The sequence below is a fragment of the Amborella trichopoda genome, chromosome 3 (assembly GCF_054954075.1).
Source record: "Amborella trichopoda isolate Santa Cruz 75 chromosome 3, AtrichopodaSantaCruz75HAP2 v2.0, whole genome shotgun sequence".
NCBI lineage: Eukaryota > Viridiplantae > Streptophyta > Magnoliopsida > Amborellales > Amborellaceae > Amborella > Amborella trichopoda.
In genome coordinates this window covers 35,739,091-35,758,983 of record NC_142338.1, presented here as the reverse complement: position 1 = coordinate 35,758,983, position 19,893 = coordinate 35,739,091, and the positions used below count along the sequence as shown (strand labels likewise).

At 38.1% G+C, this 19,893-nt stretch overlaps 1 protein-coding gene across 26 annotated transcripts in view; it reads left to right on the top strand.

Moving 5' to 3' along the window:
- The first annotated feature begins 576 nt into the window (after nucleotides 1-576).
- Nucleotides 577-19,893, top strand: part of LOC18422490 (zinc finger (CCCH-type) family protein / RNA recognition motif (RRM)-containing protein) — a 78,182-nt gene continuing 58,865 nt past the window's right edge. For 9 of the 26 annotated variants that reach the window (XR_016052448.1, XR_016052447.1, XR_002281122.2 and 6 more), the window contains exons 1-3: nucleotides 577-832; nucleotides 924-1,036; nucleotides 9,761-9,879. Coding sequence is in view for 15 of the 26 variants with exons in the window: in XM_088862474.1 (XP_088718600.1) it covers nucleotides 981-1,036; nucleotides 9,761-9,879 (175 nt within the window). In the remaining 11 variants the exon portion in view is untranslated. Of the gene's footprint in view, nucleotides 833-923; nucleotides 1,037-9,760; nucleotides 9,880-10,023; nucleotides 10,079-15,770; nucleotides 16,216-16,329; nucleotides 16,449-19,893 lie in introns of those variants that run through there. The other 17 variants (XM_088862476.1, XM_088862472.1, XM_088862475.1 and 14 more) reach the window with 9 other exon arrangements.

Here is a 19,893-nt window from a genome sequence, read left to right as displayed (position 1 = left end):
CACCGATCTAGAACACTGGGTTGTATGCTTTGTCAATAGTGTCACCCCTGCAAGGATATTAGTCAGAAAAATTTTAATTGATTTTAACTATGGGTGTGGTTTCTACAAGGTTTGCAACCTACAAATTTTATAATAACATGAAATTTTGGTGTAAAATTTTAAACCTCAAAAATAGTTAAAATCAAATATATCTAAAAACATACAAAAATCTTGAAAATGGAAGGTCTAGATAATATGTTGCAAGATGAACGATTTTTGAGACTTAATTTTTTTTCCATATTCATAAATCATGATGTTGAAATGATTAATTAGAGAGTTTTTCAACATTAAAACAACTTTTTCCAATAGACTTTTTGAAGTGGATCTTTAATTCTATATGTTTAAGTTGCAACCATACATGAACTTTTTCCTTTAACCGTATGTGGCTGTGCTTTAGCATTTGGGAAATGTGGGTGGGGCCGTTAAATAATAACACATTTAAATTTATCAAATAAACTTGGCAGTAACAACTTTTCTCTCTTACCCGCATGACAGGGAAGGGTGGTTTACTAAATACCATGGTGTAAAATCGGCTCCTGTCATTAAACTTGTTAAAGGCATTTTGGTCCCTCAGTTTCTAAATAAATAAAATCCTCTTTGATTTTTCTGTTTTGCAGAGAAGCTTTTGTTCACCAAAAACAAATTCATTCGCTAAAGCCCTACAATCCCCCAACAAGAGAGAGAGAATCTATAGAGAGAGACCCTCTCAGAGAGTTAGAGACAGAATCCTAATCTGTTTCCTCGAAGAGTTAGGGAGTTAGCGAGGCTCAATGAACAACCCTATGGTCTCTCTGTAAGTACCGACACTATCATTTGTTTCCTCCGAATTTTTTTTTTTTTCTCGCATCTTTTGACCTTATTCTCTGCAATTATGTGCACGGAAGTCATTCTAGGGTTTTCTCCTGTTGGGTGGTAACACATGACGATTGAAGGTCGGAGATATGAAATTTGAAGAGACATCCTTGACTAGTTACCTTGTGAAGAATCTCGAACCTCTGTGAGTGCATTTCCCTATTTCAATTTTTGTTTTCTTTGTGATTGAATCATTCGGCTGTGTAAGCTGGTGATGATGGTATTTATATTGTGGTTCTTATGAGATTTTGGCGGTATTTTCGCTTAGGAATATGAGAAGTTCTGCTGTTTGTGAACCCTAGGGTTCAATGGTTAGAAATGTCTTTTCAGTAAAAGAATCAAGGAACCCTGTGCTTTAGGTTACTATGTGTTTTTAGTGAGAAAATCAGTGAACCATAGGTTGATGGTTCATTATGACTTCTGTGATATGTTTCAAACCTTGATTCAACAGTCTGATATAATTGGGTTTTTGCCAGTGTTATCTGAGGTGCAAGGACATAGGTACCCTAAGCACTTGCTTGGAGTTTTTGCAGCGCCTAGAGTTCAATTGCTACGGAAATCATAAACAAGCATGACTATATCTTTTTTTTTATTTTTTAAAATTCTATCTTCATAAATGTATAAATCTCTATGTATAGCTTGAAAGTTACTATACAAATCTGTATTTCACTTAGTGAGTTTCGCACATTACATTAATCGATTGTCATCTATCAAGGTGCTAGATCCTTATATTCTAGTGATCACTCATCCCTGTTGGTAGGAATGAGTGATTGAGAAACTAACCATACTACTCATCCTAGCTGTAGTCTCTAGAATATTCAAGTTCCTCTCTCTTTCTCCACCTTGTAACTTCTATCCTTTGTTCACCTTTTAATATTTTGTATACGTCCCTGTTCTTCTGCACCTAGTGCAAATGATGTTTGCTTCGTTCGTTAATACGTTTTGTTACATTTGTAAAAGAAAATCGAAAATCAAATATCCAATTGTCAGTAGTCTCAAATGCCAATCACATAATAATGTGATATAAATTTATGCCTTGGAACACAAAATTTAAAAGGGGTGGTACCATAACATGGAGTTGACTGTAGTTCCATCGTAGATTGCTGATCCAAGTTCTTGTAACAAAATCATGACTTCAATATTACTTGAGGAGATGAGAAAATTCCCACCCTTCCTCTTGGTGGGTAAAATACCCTTGACCCGACGGCTGTTTGTCCTGTTAGTTTCATTTGCTGCTATGCAGCTGAGGCCTTGATGCCTTAGTTGGGCTTTATAAATATTCATAAATAATTTAAAAATATTTGTAGAGGCTGATGTAAATAGATTCAATTTTGGAGATTGATAGATATACTTGGGCATCAATATTTCAATCCAATGAAAAATAGTTAATATTAACACCCCCCCAAAAAAAAAGAGCAAAGAAAAAACAGTCACTTGGTATTCTTGTCATAGGTAGCATAGAATTCTACGACCCTTATCTTTAAATGGTGTCCTTGCTGCTGCTGTTTTATGTTATGCTTTGGTCTTACATTTGATGTACATTTTTAATAAATACTTTGTTGAATTAGGTTTTAAAGTACATGAGAACCCTCATGTCCTAGAGTTTCTTCATTGTTTGTAAATATACCTAGTTTAATGTATTTCTTTCCATTTTAAAGAATGCTAAACTCTTATTGATTTAAGATGCCCTACTTGGGATGGAAATACATTCATCTTCTCGACCATAGGCATAAAACTCTTCTATACTTTTTCCTTGGTAAACAAGGGACGAACTTTTTGATACAGAAATGGACATGTACCCCCTCTCACAAATTTGTGGTCCACAAACACTCTTGTGTCTATGAAAACCGATAAACCTCCTCTAACATTAAAAAATCGGACCAGTACGCCCCTTATCCTCTTTTTCCATGTAATTACCAAAGTACCCATATTCTTTTCAAAAAACTCACAATTGTCTAGGTTAGTCAAAAAAAAAAAAAACCTCAACCGACCCGAATTTTGCCAAAAATGGGGAATATTCAGATAACTCTTCATTTCTTAGATTCCAATCGAAATTGGATCATATCCACTCCCATAGAAGTAGGGGTGAGAGAGAGAGAGGATATACTCAAGCGCTTCTTATCCACATAGCCTCATTCTCTATGATAAAAAATTAACAAGGAGCTTTTCCTCCCGATTTATTGTTGAACCCTCATCTCCAAAACCTCTGGGACTTTTTAAATGCAAGCAACTTCAATGTTTGACTGTTGTTGGAAATCGATTTTCTAGAGAGATTCTGATACACCGAGCCTAAAGAATCTTGTCCGGCTTGATTACTCTTCAAACCACTTTAATGAATCCTTTCCAACTGATCTTGATGATGTAGGCTCACTTTCTGGCACATTGAGCCTATCAGAAAATCAATCTTTTGGGGAATCTTGGTCAGCTACCCATCGCAGTGTGCTTAGGCTTGAGATCAAATAATTTGGTTGGACCAATACCACGAATCGACTCATTAACTAACTACAACCCATCTACATTCTTAAACAACCAAGGCCTATGTGGTTTCCCCTTACAGGCACCTTGTTGGAATTCTCTAGTCTAAACACGTAGATCCTATTTTACCAGTTCTTTCTTCCAAACCCTATAAAACCCATTTCACCTTCCTTGCAACTTCCAACCAAATTCAAGCTTGTCGTGGTTTTTTGAATTGGGATGATTTTGATGTTTTTGAAAAGAATAAGGATATTTGGGTAAATTTTATAGGCAAAAAGGTGGGGAAGGGTTATTGCTCCAATATTTAAAGGTTGCAGGAGGTTCATGAGGTTTACATAGACCCGAGGTCTGTATGGAGCACAAATTTATTAGGGAGGTCTATGCCCTTTTTGCTTGTTGGTAGTAGCACTAAAGCATAGGTTTTGTAGTTTTGAATTAGTAGTTTGTTATTGAGTTATCAATTTTGGAAAATGAAAATCATGAACTAGATAGAGTATGGATTTCAAACCATTCCTTCCTTGATTCTTAAGTACCCCGATTACCTAGAACCCCATCGGGCCACAAATTGATCCACCTTAAGATTGGGTTCGAAAACTATTCTGATTCTTTAATACGTGGTTTGGACACAATAATTGTGAAAAATTGTCAAAAATTCTTGGAGTGAAAGATAATGGTTCATTTGGGTCTATAATGGTTTTGCAAAAATGTTTGGTTGTGCACCATATGATTGAGATAAAAGGAGTACAAGTCTAAGCATGTAAGGGGATTGGGTCTGATTGGGTCCTAGCCGACCAAATCCGACCTGAACCAACTAAATATTACTAGGGCATGGACCTGGATGGTGACTAGGTCATTAGACCTAGACCTAACCTGATCTGACTCTAACCTGACTAAATCTTTGTTGGACCTTGCTCGGGTCTAAATAAATCAGTATATATAGTTATGTGTATATTTGGGGGGGGGGGGGCTAGGTCGACCTTGACCCTTATTTGATCGGGACTGGGTCTAGGTCAAATGAATCTTGAACTAACATGCCAGGTCCAACATTCGTGCCCAGACCTGGACCCGACCCAATCCTATTGCCACCCCCTACTCAAGACCCCTTTTCAAATAGAATGCCGCTTAGTAGTAGCATTTAGCACGACTGTGTGAAACAGTTTGGGTGTCCCTAGTGGCGACCGCCAACACCATCTCAATACCAGAATCCATTGTGGAAGCTTTATCAAAAACAACATCAACCATGTTCTTATTGGGTGTCCGTGGTCATCAAAGGCCTTATGAGAGGTTGTATTCAATATTTTGATATAGTGGAACATAAACTCAGTGGGAGTATGGTCTTTGTGGATCGAGATAGGCAAATGCTATTTGCCAATACTCAGACTTGGCTTGACGTGTTAGGCTAGTTGAGTTGGATATCCCTTGTTACATGGGCATAAAAACCGATGAGGGTTAGCAGGGTCATCCCTTGATGAGGTCGGAGTTGCCCAGTATAGTGAGCCAAGGGACTGTGTAACCCTTGTGTGTGATGGTAGACCTCTAGAGAAGAGGGTCAAAGCCTCATCATTGAACCATCACACGACAGTACATATGGGAGCCGTATCGGGAAAGCGAGTCACCATTGATGGTGAAACATGTACATGTGCGAGAGATACCCCTGTACATCATAGAGTTTTGGTTGCATCAAATTTGTGTGACCTTGGACTCGTCTCTAGGAGAGAACCTATAATTCATAAAATGAGATTGTTTTGTTCTCCTTGCCTATTGGCTGACTTTGGTAGCCCAATCATGAACCCTTGCAGTGGTTTGTAGGTCATGGGAACTGTTGGGTCAGTTTGAGAAAGCAAGTGAGGATTATAGTCCACAGTAGAAGATGGAGTGCTTCAGCAATTTTATAATTTCTAGACATAGTCAGATGACTCAGATCTGATTTCCATCAACATTATTTGGAATTAATTATTTTGATGTTAAATAATTTTTAGATTGATTATTTGATTTTTAGAAGTCTATATATATTTTAGTTTTGCAACATGGATTTATAAATTGAGAGATATTGATTTTTCATTATTTAAATATTCAAAGAGAAATAATGTTTATTTTCAATATTGTAATTTATAATTCATTTATATTTATGGGGGCCCCACCATGCACACGTTGAGAAGTATGTGTGGCCCACTTAGGGGCCCCATCAGTGGCACACCTCTTCTTGGAGACTTTGATCTATTTTATGGATGTGCCATCTAAGGCACTCAATCAAGTTGCATGAAATTAGAAAGTTTTGAAATTACAGAGTATTGATTTCAATCATATATTGTGTGTAAGAAGATTTGGGAAAATAAAAGAAAGTACGATATTATTCTCTGTGGTTTATTATTTGATGGGAATTAGGTTTAGGAAGCCGAAGTATAAGGTTCTAGCACATTCCTTTGAATTGTGATAGCTGATTTTAGGATTGGATGGCTCAAATTTCTCACTCCACATGTCTCTTATAATCAATGGTAGGGATTTAGTCTCCATAAGGGTGGCTAATCCTAAGAAATCCTAACCCTTGGAAAACTCTATAAACAGGGGCTCTCCCATCTCATTCTCGCACACCTCTCTCTTCATATTTCTCTCTCTCACCTAGGGTGGCATGCCACCTTCTCTCATCTTGCCCTTAGACCCCCCCCCCGCACACACACTCTCTCTACGCATTGAGGCTTAGGTTAGCATAGTAATTCCATTTCTCTCCTATTGGTAAGGGTAGTAGCCAAGGCTTTTCCATACTTTGTAGATCTAAGATAGACCATTGATCCCGTTTGCCATTGGAGGAGACCTGGTGTAGGGTGTACTAAGTCCGGATGAGGTAATCTTCCAGCATCTTGTTTTGTGCTTTGCAGTCTTATTATGTCTTGTCCTTTCTTATTCCCATATACATTATGCTATTTTTGTTTATTAAATAAAAGAAGTTGTAATTATGTGGCAACAAGTGAGAACCTCTTTTGGTTGTTTATTTGATTTATTTGAGTTGATTTAATTGTATTTGGACCATTGTAAGTGATCTAGTCGGTGAAAAGAAGAAAAATTAAAAACTATATACAACGTGCTAGATCACTTTGTCCAACCATCAGTTCTCTATGCATACACTAGATGTGCAAAATGATGAAAGTTTCTCTCATGCACTTTATAGAGTTCTCTCATTCACTCCCACTTTCAATTGAGATTGAGTCAAGAGACGTTTATTATTCCATCAATGGTATTTAAAATAATTTAGTGAGTATAGAAGTCATTTGAAATTAAGAATAAATGAGATTGGAAGTCTAATGAGTTGGTCATGCTCGCTACCATTTCTATCTGTATTGCTTTCATTATACTCTTGTATTACATGAAGCAGAAAATTATCATAGGTAGGCATGGAAAATTGAAAAGGAAAAATATAGATTCGTATGGTCATGATAAGAACATGACTTATCTATTAGATTAAATCATGAGCTCATCATAAGAGAAGCAAAATCTCACCTCACCAATTGCATAATTGCCAGATCAACCTCAAGGTAAATGCAATGCATGAGGAGCAACACGAAATTGAATCCTGTATAAAGAAGAAAGAATAAGGGAATGTTGCATGATTTGGGTGTGCACAAGCTAAAAAGCAAAGTTGCCTTGGGAAATGGAACTTAGAGACCTTCAGATTGGTGTCGAAGTTAAATAGGTCGAGGAAAAACTCGAGATGCTACAAGAGCAACTTGAGTTTATTCCAAACAACTTTGAACCTTATAATGAGGATAAGGAACTCCATTGGGAGCTCTCTTTATACAACTTGATAATGAGTAATCTCTTTGTCAAAAAAGCATCGACGCAAATTTGGATAACCTAATGCAACTCTTAGACTTTGTTTTTACTTTTCTAATTCCATGACTAAAAGCTACCGTGCTACCATCAATGAACTCAAAAAGCAAGATGGCTCCATTACCATGACCAAGGAGATTATAATCCATGATACCACTTGTTTCTACAACAATCGTCTACTAGAGTGCAACCCGTGTCCCTCAAATTCAATATCCCATAGTGTGAAACCCAAATTACCTATGAAGAGAACAACTCACTCCAAGGAGTGACCTCCGAACAACTCACTCCCATGTATACATTCCACAAATCAAATCATTAAGAGAAAATGAGAAACACATTGAAAGAATAATGGAAAATAATCCCCAGACTCAGTAATCGCCTAAGTCCATACAATGAATTGGGTGATTAACTGCATCTCCCATAGAGGACAATTGAGTTCTTGTTAGTGTTTAGAAAGCAATAATTAGGTGCTGACTCACCACTCAATAATTCGAATCGGATAGTCGATTTCCAGGTTGGCTCACCAGTTCCTTGACAATTTCCAAGTTGCCTTGCCAATTCTTGGTGGGTTGGCTTGAACAATGGAAAAAAGTGAAATAAATATGAAGAAGGAGAAACATCAACGCGAATATCAGGAATCACCCGAGTCTCTACAGGGAACTACGCTATTCAATATAGCTCCCATGAAGGAGCAATGAGTTCTCGATGGTGTTTAAGGAAAAGGAATTGAGTACGAAGTTGGGCATTTGCTAATTTGATTCGGCTCACTGATTTGAGGCAGGTCGGCCTAAATGATGAGAAAAAGGAAAAGAATATGAAAAAAGAACCCACAGTGAACTAGGTGATTCATTAACACAGTTTTAGAAAACCCTAGCCGTTCAGTGGTTTGTGATAATATAGAACCTGGGAACTGCCATGTTTGAGTCGGCTCAAGCACGTCCTAGTCAGCTCGTTGGTTTCACAACTGCTAATGTAAAAAATGACCATGAAAATGGAATGCAAAACTTTTTAATAAGTGGTCGTTAACTAGAAAATCGTTAGATAGCAACAAATTAGCTTGAAATCTAAGACTCTGACTTCAAAACATAGTTACCAGGATTGGCACCGCATCAAATCCAAAATCAAGATTTCGTCAAGATCATAATTACTATGAAGCTCCAATTAGTAGGGACTGCGTTCCGTACACCCTAAATTCTAGTGAACTAGATTCTAATATATAATGCAATTCTAAACCTTATTGTTATACAATAATATATTACTGTAGTATGCTACAATACGTTGCGTTACTCAAGGATTATACTATACTGTACAACACTGCTATACTATAATATATTGCTATAATATACTGTAATGCTATGCTTTGTACTACATGTTCCTATAGCATGCTATAGGCTACTATATTTGAATTTACTAATACAAATATCTAGTATATCTAGCATATGTTATGCTTTCTTGTATATGCTACTATATTATACTAATATATACTATAATACAATGCTGTACTATATTATACTGTATTTCTATACTACAATACCATGAATTCTGGACACCTTGTAACTCAGGATCTCGGTCCTTAATATGAAAGATTGATATTATGAGGTTCAAATATTGTAGAGGAGCGAGATTCCCATCCCTGGAGCACATGAGTGAGATTCCAGAGCAGAACTGACCCCTTGGTTGGAAGATTTGGTACTATGGTTCAAAAATAAAAAACTTTTGAATCTCTCTTTAGCATCGAGATCCCTCACACTAGGATCATACTCACATATTTAGTGGTCTCCCATGGGGATTCGAATTTTGTTCACTTAGGGATGAAGATCCATTTTATCAAGGACAACAATCCTTGAAAGATGGGGATGACGATCCCTTGATTAGGAGACAAGCTTGGCTTGGACTTTAATTTTGGAATCGTTAGAGTGAGCTTCCCAGGGAAGATGGGGGAAGTGCCAACCTCCCTACCCGACTCCCACTTCTATGATTTGTGCTATATGGCTAGAGAGAAATTGACAGGCAAGGAATGACCTCCATCATCCCAATCTAGTGGTGCCAAAGGAGATGACTTAGAAAAAATGAAATTGTGTTATGGAAGTAAGGAAACGCTCCCCTTCCCCCCTTCCCCCACTCTAGAAATTAAAGAGAGACAATGAATGAAAGATGGCGAATAGAAATTCCCAATGGACCCTATAGTGAGGAACAGCATATGCAGAAAGGTTCTTATGTACTTGAGAAACAAGGCGGATTGTAGTGAGGATACATTGTAAATATTGTACAAACAAGGACCTAGTTCTTAAACTCTTCTAAAGCTTAAAAACAAATTAATGCAGGTAGGGTTCCCACACAAACCATTCGCATGCGCATGTGTAGTAGAACAAAGAACATGTATATGATCTAAACAAAAATAATAGTGGCTAACAACACTTTTGGCATGACTTGGTTTTATTTCAAATTGTAATTGCTTTTTATATTTAATAATCTTTCCTTTAATTTAGAATTTATGAGTATTTGTCATTCATCTTTAATGTGCTTAAAATTTTTTTAATGGCACAATATGTGTTATCATGGTTTGTAGGACGGAAGCTGACCCAGTGATTCTTGCCAAGTATGTCACGGCATTATTAAAAAAAGACAAACCTATAAAGGAACTACAAAAACTTTGCAATGAGAACCTGGTTGAATTTCTGGGCCAAGGTATGCTTTTCTTCTCAAATTGTCTCATTTGTCTTTTAAACCCATTTCTATTGTGTTAGGTTTATGACACAAAGTGACTTTTTACTAAGATCTACACATTTTTTGTTGCTGTACCTGTACTTCTATCTATGGGTTGTCACACAGCCAAAAAACAGAAATACAAAAAATATCACTTCTATACTTTTCTCTGTTTTTCAAGGTAATTAATTTCTATCCTTTTCCCTGTATTGTCCTGGGAAAGTTGAATTCTTTGTTTTTACATACATTAGTTTGTGTGTGCTAGAGACTCTTGTGATTGTAAGGCCAGTGTCTCTGGGACACCATTACTGGTGCCTACACGTGACTCATTTCAGGTGTGTTTGGCACATCTATCCAAGTAATGCTGACTTTGGGTACCGTGCCCATGCACTTTTAGATAGTTGTATTGAAATGTTTTTCCCTTTGGTCGAATTTTTGTTTACTCATCTTTACATTTCCCCTCGAGTGTCTGGCACTTCTATGGGGGTTTCAATTATGCGTGTCAACACCTACAGCTAAGGTCTTACACTTCTCATCACTTGAGGTGTCAGTGTTGCTTGAAACTCACAGTTGTAGATTGGGCTGCATTGTAGGAATTCCTTTGTGCTATTATTTAGGCTTCCCTTTGTGTATTGACAAGCCGTGAAAGTTGCTTTAGGGCTTAGTAGTTTGAGGTTTGCTAGGGGGTTGGCTCTCCTCAGATGGCTGCTACGTCTAATCTATGAAGTGTATGACTCTATTCAATGTAGTGCTTGCAGCATTGTCATCTATTACATGTTACATGTTTTTTACTCCAATGTCATCACTGAATAGGTTGAAGAGATCATAATGGCACTTTACATAGTTGATGGAGAGAGATCTTGCATGTCCTGTGTAAACCAATCTTTGCACAATGGCACTCCAAGCATGTTCACCTCTTGCCAATCTTTTCACTCTCTTGTTAGGTTCAAGGTAAACTGTGGAAATGGGGTCTCCTTTTGGCCTAATCTCTGGATTGGGGGGTGTCCCCTTAGAAATCAATAACCCAACCTTTTCTTAGTTTTAGACTTGCCTTCGGCTTTTATTGCTGAGTATTTCAGACCTTCCTACCAACCCTTCATGTGGAACCTAATCTTTAGAAGGCCTCATAGATTCCAAAATCACTGACCTACTCGCTCTTCTCAACCTTTTATTAGGTTTTTTCAAAAAATACCTCTGTCCCAGACAAGCTTATTTGGACCCCATCTCATACTAAGACCTTCGCTATTTGCTCCTTCTATAAAGCTCTCTCAGCCACACCATCCATCACCCACCCCCCCCAACATAGTTTGGATTACCCCTTGCTCCCTCGAATCCATGAGTTGGTTTGGCATACAATCCGTAATCAGGAAGTCGCAATTGATCATCTCCAAAGTTGAGGCTTTCCTCTTGCAATCTGTTCTTTGTACTTTCATTTTGCTGCGGCCTTTTGGGAGTTAATCTGAAGGAGTTTAATTGTCAGTGGGTTACACCCATTTCCAGGGGGTGGCCTTTTTTGGCCTTCTTCATCGCATCTTACCCCGACGTCAGCCTCTTCCTATGGAGGGCTAGGGTCCTAGCTATTCTCTGGATAATTTGGAAGGAGAGAGATTCAAGGATATTTCAAGGCATTCAGAAGTCTATTCAATATGTTTTGGACGAGCTCCTTAACCTTACCATTTTTTGGGCATCTAGACATATGCTCCTCAAGCATTTCTCTTGATCAGATTCCCTAACCAATTGGAAGGTCTTCGTTTCCCAACAAACTGACCAGACAACCTTGATCCTCTTTGTGGTTTCCCTCGGATCATGGCTTGTTGAATTTAACTTTGATGGCTGTTCCTTAAGTAAGCCCGAACCTGATGGTTTTGGGGTTATTTTTAGGGATGAAGAGGCCAACATTTAATTATTCTTTTGTGGTCCTCCTGGTAATGACAACTCCACTTGAGTTGAGAGCAGACATTTTTGGAAGGATCTCTTTAGGTTTGACCCCTTTTAGGGTTGTTACCGTGTCGTGGAAGGGGATTCAAAGAACATCATTTTATGGGCCTAAAGGATGTCCCAACACCCTTCGCATGTTCTTCACAATTTTGACATGGTATTCCATATTTCCTGGTCTCTTGGAGTTGTCTTTCATCATATCTGGGGGGTGTTTTGCTGCTAGTGTTGTTCCACCACTTCAAGAAGGCAGGTCCCTGTAGTGTTTTTTTCCAGTGTAGGATAGTAGAGAATATGAAGGGGTACACGGGGATATGGGTTTGAGGAAAGAAATGAGATGGGTGAGGCTATTCCAGATTTTGCTCTAACTTACAACCTAGCAATAAAAAACACGTGCTTTAAAAAGCGAGATGAACATTTAATAACCAATAAAAGTGGATCACATAAAAGCCAGATAGACTTTTTCCTAGTTAAAAAGGTAGATTGACTATCATATAAAGACTGCAAGGTTATCCCGAGAGAGAGTTTGACTAACCCAACATAGGCTCGTGGTTACGGACTTCTGCATAAAAACATGGAAGAGAAGGGGTAAAAGTAATGGGTGTCCAAGAACTAGGTGGTGGAATTTAAAAAATGAGAAAATAGACTTATTTAGGGATAAATTAATTAAAGAAGGAGAATGAAACTCTGAACATGAGGTCAATGTTATGTAGAGTGAGATGGCAAGCTAAACTAAGAAAGTGGCAAAAGAAGTTTTAGAAGAATCTAGAGGGAAAATACATTTCGATAAAGAAACTTTGTGGTGGAGTGATGAGGTTCAGAAAGCCATTAGTGAAAAACGATCATGTTATAACACTTGGTAGTATAATAAACATGATCAAAACTTGGAAGAATATAAAAATGCTAACTTAAGGCATATGATAATCTATACAGTAAACTGAGAACAAGAAAAGGTGAAACATATGTCTTCAAATTAACAAAAATGAGAGAGAAAAAGTGTAGGGATCTAGACCATATTAAATGCACTAAGAGTGAGGATCAAAGGGTCTCGGTGAAGGCTGAAGAGGTCAACGAAAGGTGGATAGTTTATTTTTAAAAATTATTAAATGACGAATACAATGGGAACATAGTGGTAGAAGGATCTGTTGGTATAAATGAGGGCGGAGGTTATAGATACATTTGTAGGATTAGGATATTGGAAGTGAAAGGAGTGTTGAAAATGATGAAGGTAGGAAAGGCTTTAGGACCAGATGGTATCCAAATAGAGGTTTGGAAGTGCATGGGGGTGATTGGCATTGATTGGCTGTCGAAGCTATTCAGCAAGGTTTTGAGAACAAAGAAAATGCCAGACAAATGGAAGAAACGTATTGTGGTGCTTATTTACAATAATATATGAGACATACAGAATTGTGCGAACTATCAAGGGATCAAGCTTATGAGCCATACTATGAAGCTTTGAGAGAGAGTGATTGAGCAACGATTAAGGCATGAAACGAGTGTATCTGAAATCTAATTTGGTTTTATGCCAGGGAGGTCAAGAATCGAGGTTATTTTCCTACTCAGACAACTAATTGAGAAGTTTAGGGCTAAGGGAAAAGACCTCCACATGGTTTTTGTTGATCTAGAGAAAGCTTATGATGGAGTACCTTGAGACTTGATTTGGTGGGTGTTAAAAAAGAAATGATTCTCCATGCATTACATCGACTTGGTAAGAGATATATACGATGGAGTGCTAGCCAGTGGAGAGAAGAGTGAGTTTTCAGTGACAATAGGTCTACATCAAGGGTTAGCATTGAGCCCGTACCTCTTTGTCTTAGTTATAGATGACTTAACTAAGCATCTACAGGATGAGGTACTGTGATGTTTGTTGTTCGCAGATGACATAGTTTTTGATCGATGAGACCTGAAATGACGTCAACACAAAGTTAGAACTTTGTAGGGATGCTCTAGAATCTAAAGGTTTTGAAATTAGCTGGATTAAGACAGCGTATATGGAATGCAAGTTTTGTAATAACAGAAGTAGACGAGGAACTAGTTATGATTGACGGCAAAGAAGTACCAAAAAGACTGCACTTTCGATCAGTGTTTTAAAATGCGGCCGCATAATGCGGGATGCGCTCTCATCCGAATTGCGAACTGGCGCATATGCGCTTTTGACAGATGCAGCTGCATATGCGCCGCATTAGGCCGCATCTCGCATCGCACCGCATCAGACGGCATCGCACCGCATCGTTACCGCGGAAAGTTTTTTCGATTTTGCCTCTCGGGGACGGGCAAAATGGTCTTCTGTAGTTCCAAAGTTTAGGGAAACTGTTTGGGGGGTTACTATACCCCCTAAACAAAGGAAAAACAAATTTGGCTAAATTTTTTTTTCCATCGAAATCTTCGATTTGGCGGTTGTTTGATACTTGGATGTTCATTTGATGCCTTTGATTGTTGATTTGGGGATGTTAAGGTGAATTTGTGATAAGAAATTGGGGATTTCAGAGGCCGTGAAGAAGTCGAGCACTAATTCACAGAGTCGGTAACTTTTTATTCCTTCTTGTACAATAATATTGTTATACTTATTTTGGGGCAATGTCTTCTTCCCACTTTTCTAGTAACAAGGATCGAGCTTACAAATATGCTAAACTAAAAAATCTGAAAGATAGAAATTGTGTGATATGCTTGCTCTGTGGAAATACTTATATGGGTGGTATTTTTCGACAAAAAGAGCATTTAGCCGGAATTTCTGGGAATATAAGAGCATGCCCACAAGCTACAAATGATATAAAAAAGGAGATTAGAGAATATTTGGATAGATTGAAACAAGATAAAGAGAAAAAAGAAAAGAAAAGAAAGGAATTACTTGATGATATGCAATTATTTGATGATGTTGATGATGATGATGATGATGATGATGATGATATGTCTGAAGTTGTTATGAGGCAAAGGGGTACTCATACTCCAACCTCAAGAGAGAGGGTTATAAATATTGGTGGTAGTGCTGAGAGAAGAACACCTCTCTCTAAGGGGCCAATAGATTCTTTTTTCACCCCTAGCCCCGAAATTGTGGTTCTAGAGAGAAAGAAAAAAACAAAACAAACCACAATTGACAATAAATATAAGAAAGAACAAAGGAAGTCGGTATGTAAGTGGATTGCAAAGTGGATTTACATGGCTGGCATTCCTTTTAATACTATAACTTTGGATAGTTTGGCATGCATGGTCTAGGCAAATGGGCAATATGGCCCAAGATTTATTCCTCCTTCACTACATGAGGTTAGGGAGCTCTTGTTGAAGGATGCTGTATTTGATGTGAATAAAATTTTGATTTCTCAGAGAAAAGGGTGGGAGAAATATGGGGCCACTATTATGTGTGATGGTTGGTTCGATGGGAAATCAAGGCCGTTCATTTATTTTTTGGTTAACTGCCCAACAAGTACATTTTTTTTTAAGTCTATTGATGCATCAGACAAGTCACATGATGGTACATACTTATCTGGCTTGATGGATGAGATTGTTGATTTTGTTGGGGAGCAAAATGTGGTACAAATTATCACTGACAATGGTGCCAACTATGTTGCAGTTGGGCATTTCTTGACTTTGAAGAGGAAGCATCTGTTTTGGACTCTTTGTGCAGCTCACTGTGTTAATCTTATGCTTAAGAAAATGGGTATAACATCTTTATTTAGTGGGGTGATTTCAAGAGCTATGTTTGTTGTTGGATTTATTTACAATCACACCATAGTCCTAAGCATGATGAGGTCTTGTACAAAGAAGAGAGAATTAGTGAGGCCGGGTATCACTAGATTTGCCACGTCATTTCTCACTCTTCGAAGCCTAGCCAAGCAAAAAAGTGCCTTGGGGACCATTTTTTCTTAGAGCAATGGAGTCAAAGCAAATGGTCAAAGCATAAGGATGGGAGAAAGGCTGAAAAAATTATTTTGAATACATCTTTTTGGAGTCAAATAATTATTGCGTTGGAGGTGGTTTGCCTTTTAGTGAGAGTGCTTCAACTGGTTGATGGTGATGTGAAACCCGCCATGGGCTACATACATGAGGCAATGACTAGGGCAAGAACTGAAATACAAAATCTTTTAAAGGATGATGAAAATATGCGCAAAGCTATATTTGAAATTATTGATAGGAGATGGGATACCCAGCTTCACAGGCACCTCCATTCTGCCAGTTATTTTCTAAACCCATCTCTTCACTACAAGCACCCATCCATTGAGTCAGATCGTGTAATAAATAGTGGGTTCTTAGATGTGTTGGAGAGGTTGGTGTCAGACAAAGATATCCAGGATGAGATCCAGAGCCATGAATTGATTAAGTTCAAGTTAGCCTTGGGAAACTTTGGGAGAGATATTGCCACTCGAAATTGGGACACTACAGATCCAGGTAAAGGCCAAAAGCCCAAAAATAATCTTACTTCTCTTATTTTATATATAGTTCTATTGTTTATTTTATACCCTTAATTTTTAACTATATTCTAAATTATAAAATATTATACAGCTGCATGGTGGGCATTATATGGAAGCTAGACACCAAATCTACAACGTCTCGCTATTCAAGTGCTGAATCTCACATGTAGCTCATTTGGTTGTGAGCGCAATTGGAGTGCATTTGAGCATGTAAGTCCTTTACTCCTTATTCTTTAATCTTTATTTCTTGAATTTCAATTTTCTAATCTAAAATCTAATTTATCGGATTCAAATTTCTACCACAGCTCCATACAAAAAAATAAAAAAAAGGTTGGAGCAGAAAAAGTTGAATGATTTGGTTTATGTGCGGTATAACGAGCGGCTTAGGGAGAGGTATGAAAATTGCACGAAGCTCAACCCTATTCAATTATATGAAGCTGATGGTGATTCCATAAGTGCGTGGACCATGGATCCAAGACAAGAGCGTGTGTTTGAGGGTGAGGATCTTACATGGCTTGATATTGAGCAAGCAACAGGGGCTAATGAAGAAGATCGACTTAACACTAGAGCACAAAGCAGTAGAGGAGCTGCTGGGTCTAGTCGCACTCGCACATTAGCTTCAGAGGTCGAGGAGGAAGCTGCCTCAGAGGAGACCGATGAAGAAGAATACATGGAGGTCGTCGAGGATGATATTGATTTCAAGATGACTTGTCTGATTGATATTTGAAAAAATGAAGTTCAAATTTCAAAATTGACTCTCAAAATGGTTGATTGTATTAAGTTATTATTTATTAACTCTTAACTCTTCTTGAGCTTGACTTTTGATTTGTATTTTGTAATATCATTATTTTGTGCTTATGGTTGTACTTATGGTTGTTGATGGTTGTGTTTAAAATTAGTTGTGCTTGTGGTGCAAATTTGTGCTGATGGTTGTTGATTGTTGAATGCTTTATGAAGCTGGTTTCAAGTTTCTAGTTTCTATCAGGGGATAGTGGATAACTGGATATAGAATTTCCAATAGCTAATAGTTTTGAAGTTAATCATTAAACTAAAATGCCTACTATCACATATATCACCTTCATATTTTTTTCTATGCATTAACTTCTTTTTTAAGATTTTTTAGAATTTGTTTACATTTATTGACCACATCATTGTGATGCACCCGCATCCAGGCCGCATCGAGCCCCATCGCCGCATCGGCCTCCCACCGCATCAGGGTCGCATCCCGCATTTTAAAACACTGCTTTCAATATCTTGGGTCGATAATCTAGGAAAATAGAGAGATTGAGGAAGATGTCGTACGCAAAATTAAAGCCGCATACCAATGAAGCTGAAGGGTAAGTTCTATGGGACAACTTTGAGACCAACTTTGCTCTATGGCGCGGAATGTTGGGTGGACAAAAAGAATATACCATAGAATGAGTGTAGCGAAGATAAGAATGTTGAGATGGATGCGTGGCAAGACAAGAAGGGATAAAATTCAAAATGAATCTATTTGGGAAAATTTAGGTGTGGCATCAATAGGCGATAAGATGAGAGAGATTAGACTTAGGTGGGATGGCCATGTGTGGCGCCCAGTAAAACACCTGTTAGGAGGTACAAGTTCGTTAAAGTGGAAGGATAAAAAAAGACAAGGGAGGCCCAAAAGAACATGGTTGGAAGTAGTGAGAAAAGATATGCGAACTTATGGCTTCATTGAGAGTATCGTTCTTAATAGAGCAGAATGGTGGACTGGGATTCGTGTAGCCGACCCCAGTTAATTAGAATGAGGCTATGATGATATAATGACTTGTATTTATCACTTCCTCTTCTATCTCTATAACTCTTTATCCATGTTCTTCTGTACTTCTTATTGCCACAGAACACGCCTTTGCACTCAACACACATTTGTTCTCTCTCCCTCATGGTCTCTCTCTCTCCTCGATCTTTTTTGTTTCTCTATCTGAACAAACTCTCATTTCATCCATTTTCTCTCACTCCTCTCTACCCTTGCTCTTTCTTCCTCTCTTTTATGCTTGCTTGGCTTTCATCATCTTACCTTTATGTTTCTCACTCTCAGTCACTTGACCACTTATCACCAAACATTTTTGGGAGAGGTGTGAGGACATGCGTTGTAGGTTGCTACCCTTCAAGGTGTCTTTTGTGTTTTGAGCACCCAGTCTATGGGTTGCCACACCCATATTTTTTTATCTCCTAAGGTTTGAGCACTTGACTTGTGAGTTAATGAACCTTTTTTTGGCCTTTATCCATGCTTCCCATGGGTGGACACTTGTCACATTCTTATTTTACCCATGTGAATCCAATATAATATTGGTTATCTTGAGAGAGAAAAGGAATCTCTATGTATCTCTCCTTTCATGTGAAAGGAGAGAGAATTATTGGCCTAAAGGGTCACACTAAAAAAAAAATATTTTATCTATATGGTACACCCTACCTAATGAGTCCATCCCTCTCCTAAATCAACCAAATATCTCATGAGTGATCTTGGCAATTGATTGGATTTAATTTATGTTAAATTTATGGATTAGTTAACCTAGATGTGATATGAACCAAATACATTACAGAGAATTTAGGTATGGATTGGCCAAGGGAATAGTGGTGATCAAATCTCATCCCTTAATCTATGATAGCTTGTTAAGGATGATTGGCTTGGATTGATGCCTTTCTCACTCTATAGATTTCCTAAATCAAGGGCCCATATTGCACCTTATTGAGAAGAACCTTCTACCCGCACATGAAATCCTAATCTCACGCTATAAAATAGGGGTTCTCATCTCCCTTTTTGGACACTTCTTAATGCAATGTTATGCTGCCCGAATTGAGTGAGAGCAAGAGCCCTATAGCCTTCCATGCCCCACCTAGAGAGAGAAAGAGAGAGATCCTTCCACGGTCCTTGGTGTGTAAGCCTAGTCCATCTTCTTGCTTCTTCACCATACAATGCACCACACTTTCTCCCTACGCCTGCCGCCATTTAAGGAACTCCATGGCATTTCAAAGTTGACTGAAACCTATCATCTCAAACAAATTAGAGCAAGGTAATAGCTCTGTCTCATGCCCATTTTATTCATTTCCCCAAGCCTTCACTTTGCACTGATATAATCTCCCACATAGTGTTATTGGGCACTGTTTTGCATCAATTCTTCCACACCCCATGTGTGAACCGTACGCTGCCCAGATCAACTTAATTTCAGCCCCCTTTGGTGGCCTAAGTGAGATTTGGGTAGGTTCTTCTTGGCTTCCCACTTGGAGATAGGCTATGCTGGGCTTTTGTCACCCACTCTATCTAGGAGGAGATGCGGTTTGGGGTTTATGAAGTCCCATGGAGGTGATCCCGGGCAAATTGAGGTAAAATTGGCTTCCCTATAGGTCATGATTTTTTGTTCCATGTATGTTTATGAGTTGAAGAGATTGGACTGGAATGGTTTTGTTCAAGTATCTAAGTGTTTGATGTTATTGATTCAATGTACTATATTGCTCAATTTTGTATAAGTGTGTATTGAGTTGTAGCCAATTAATCTCTCATTGTCTAATTCAATGGAAATTGATGGTTGGGCTTCATAGAGGTGTTATGGTCTTCATTTTGAGTTATCAGAAAAGTTGTGGGTTGTCTGCTGTACTTTTACTATAATGTGGTATTTGAAAGGGTGTAGTTGAG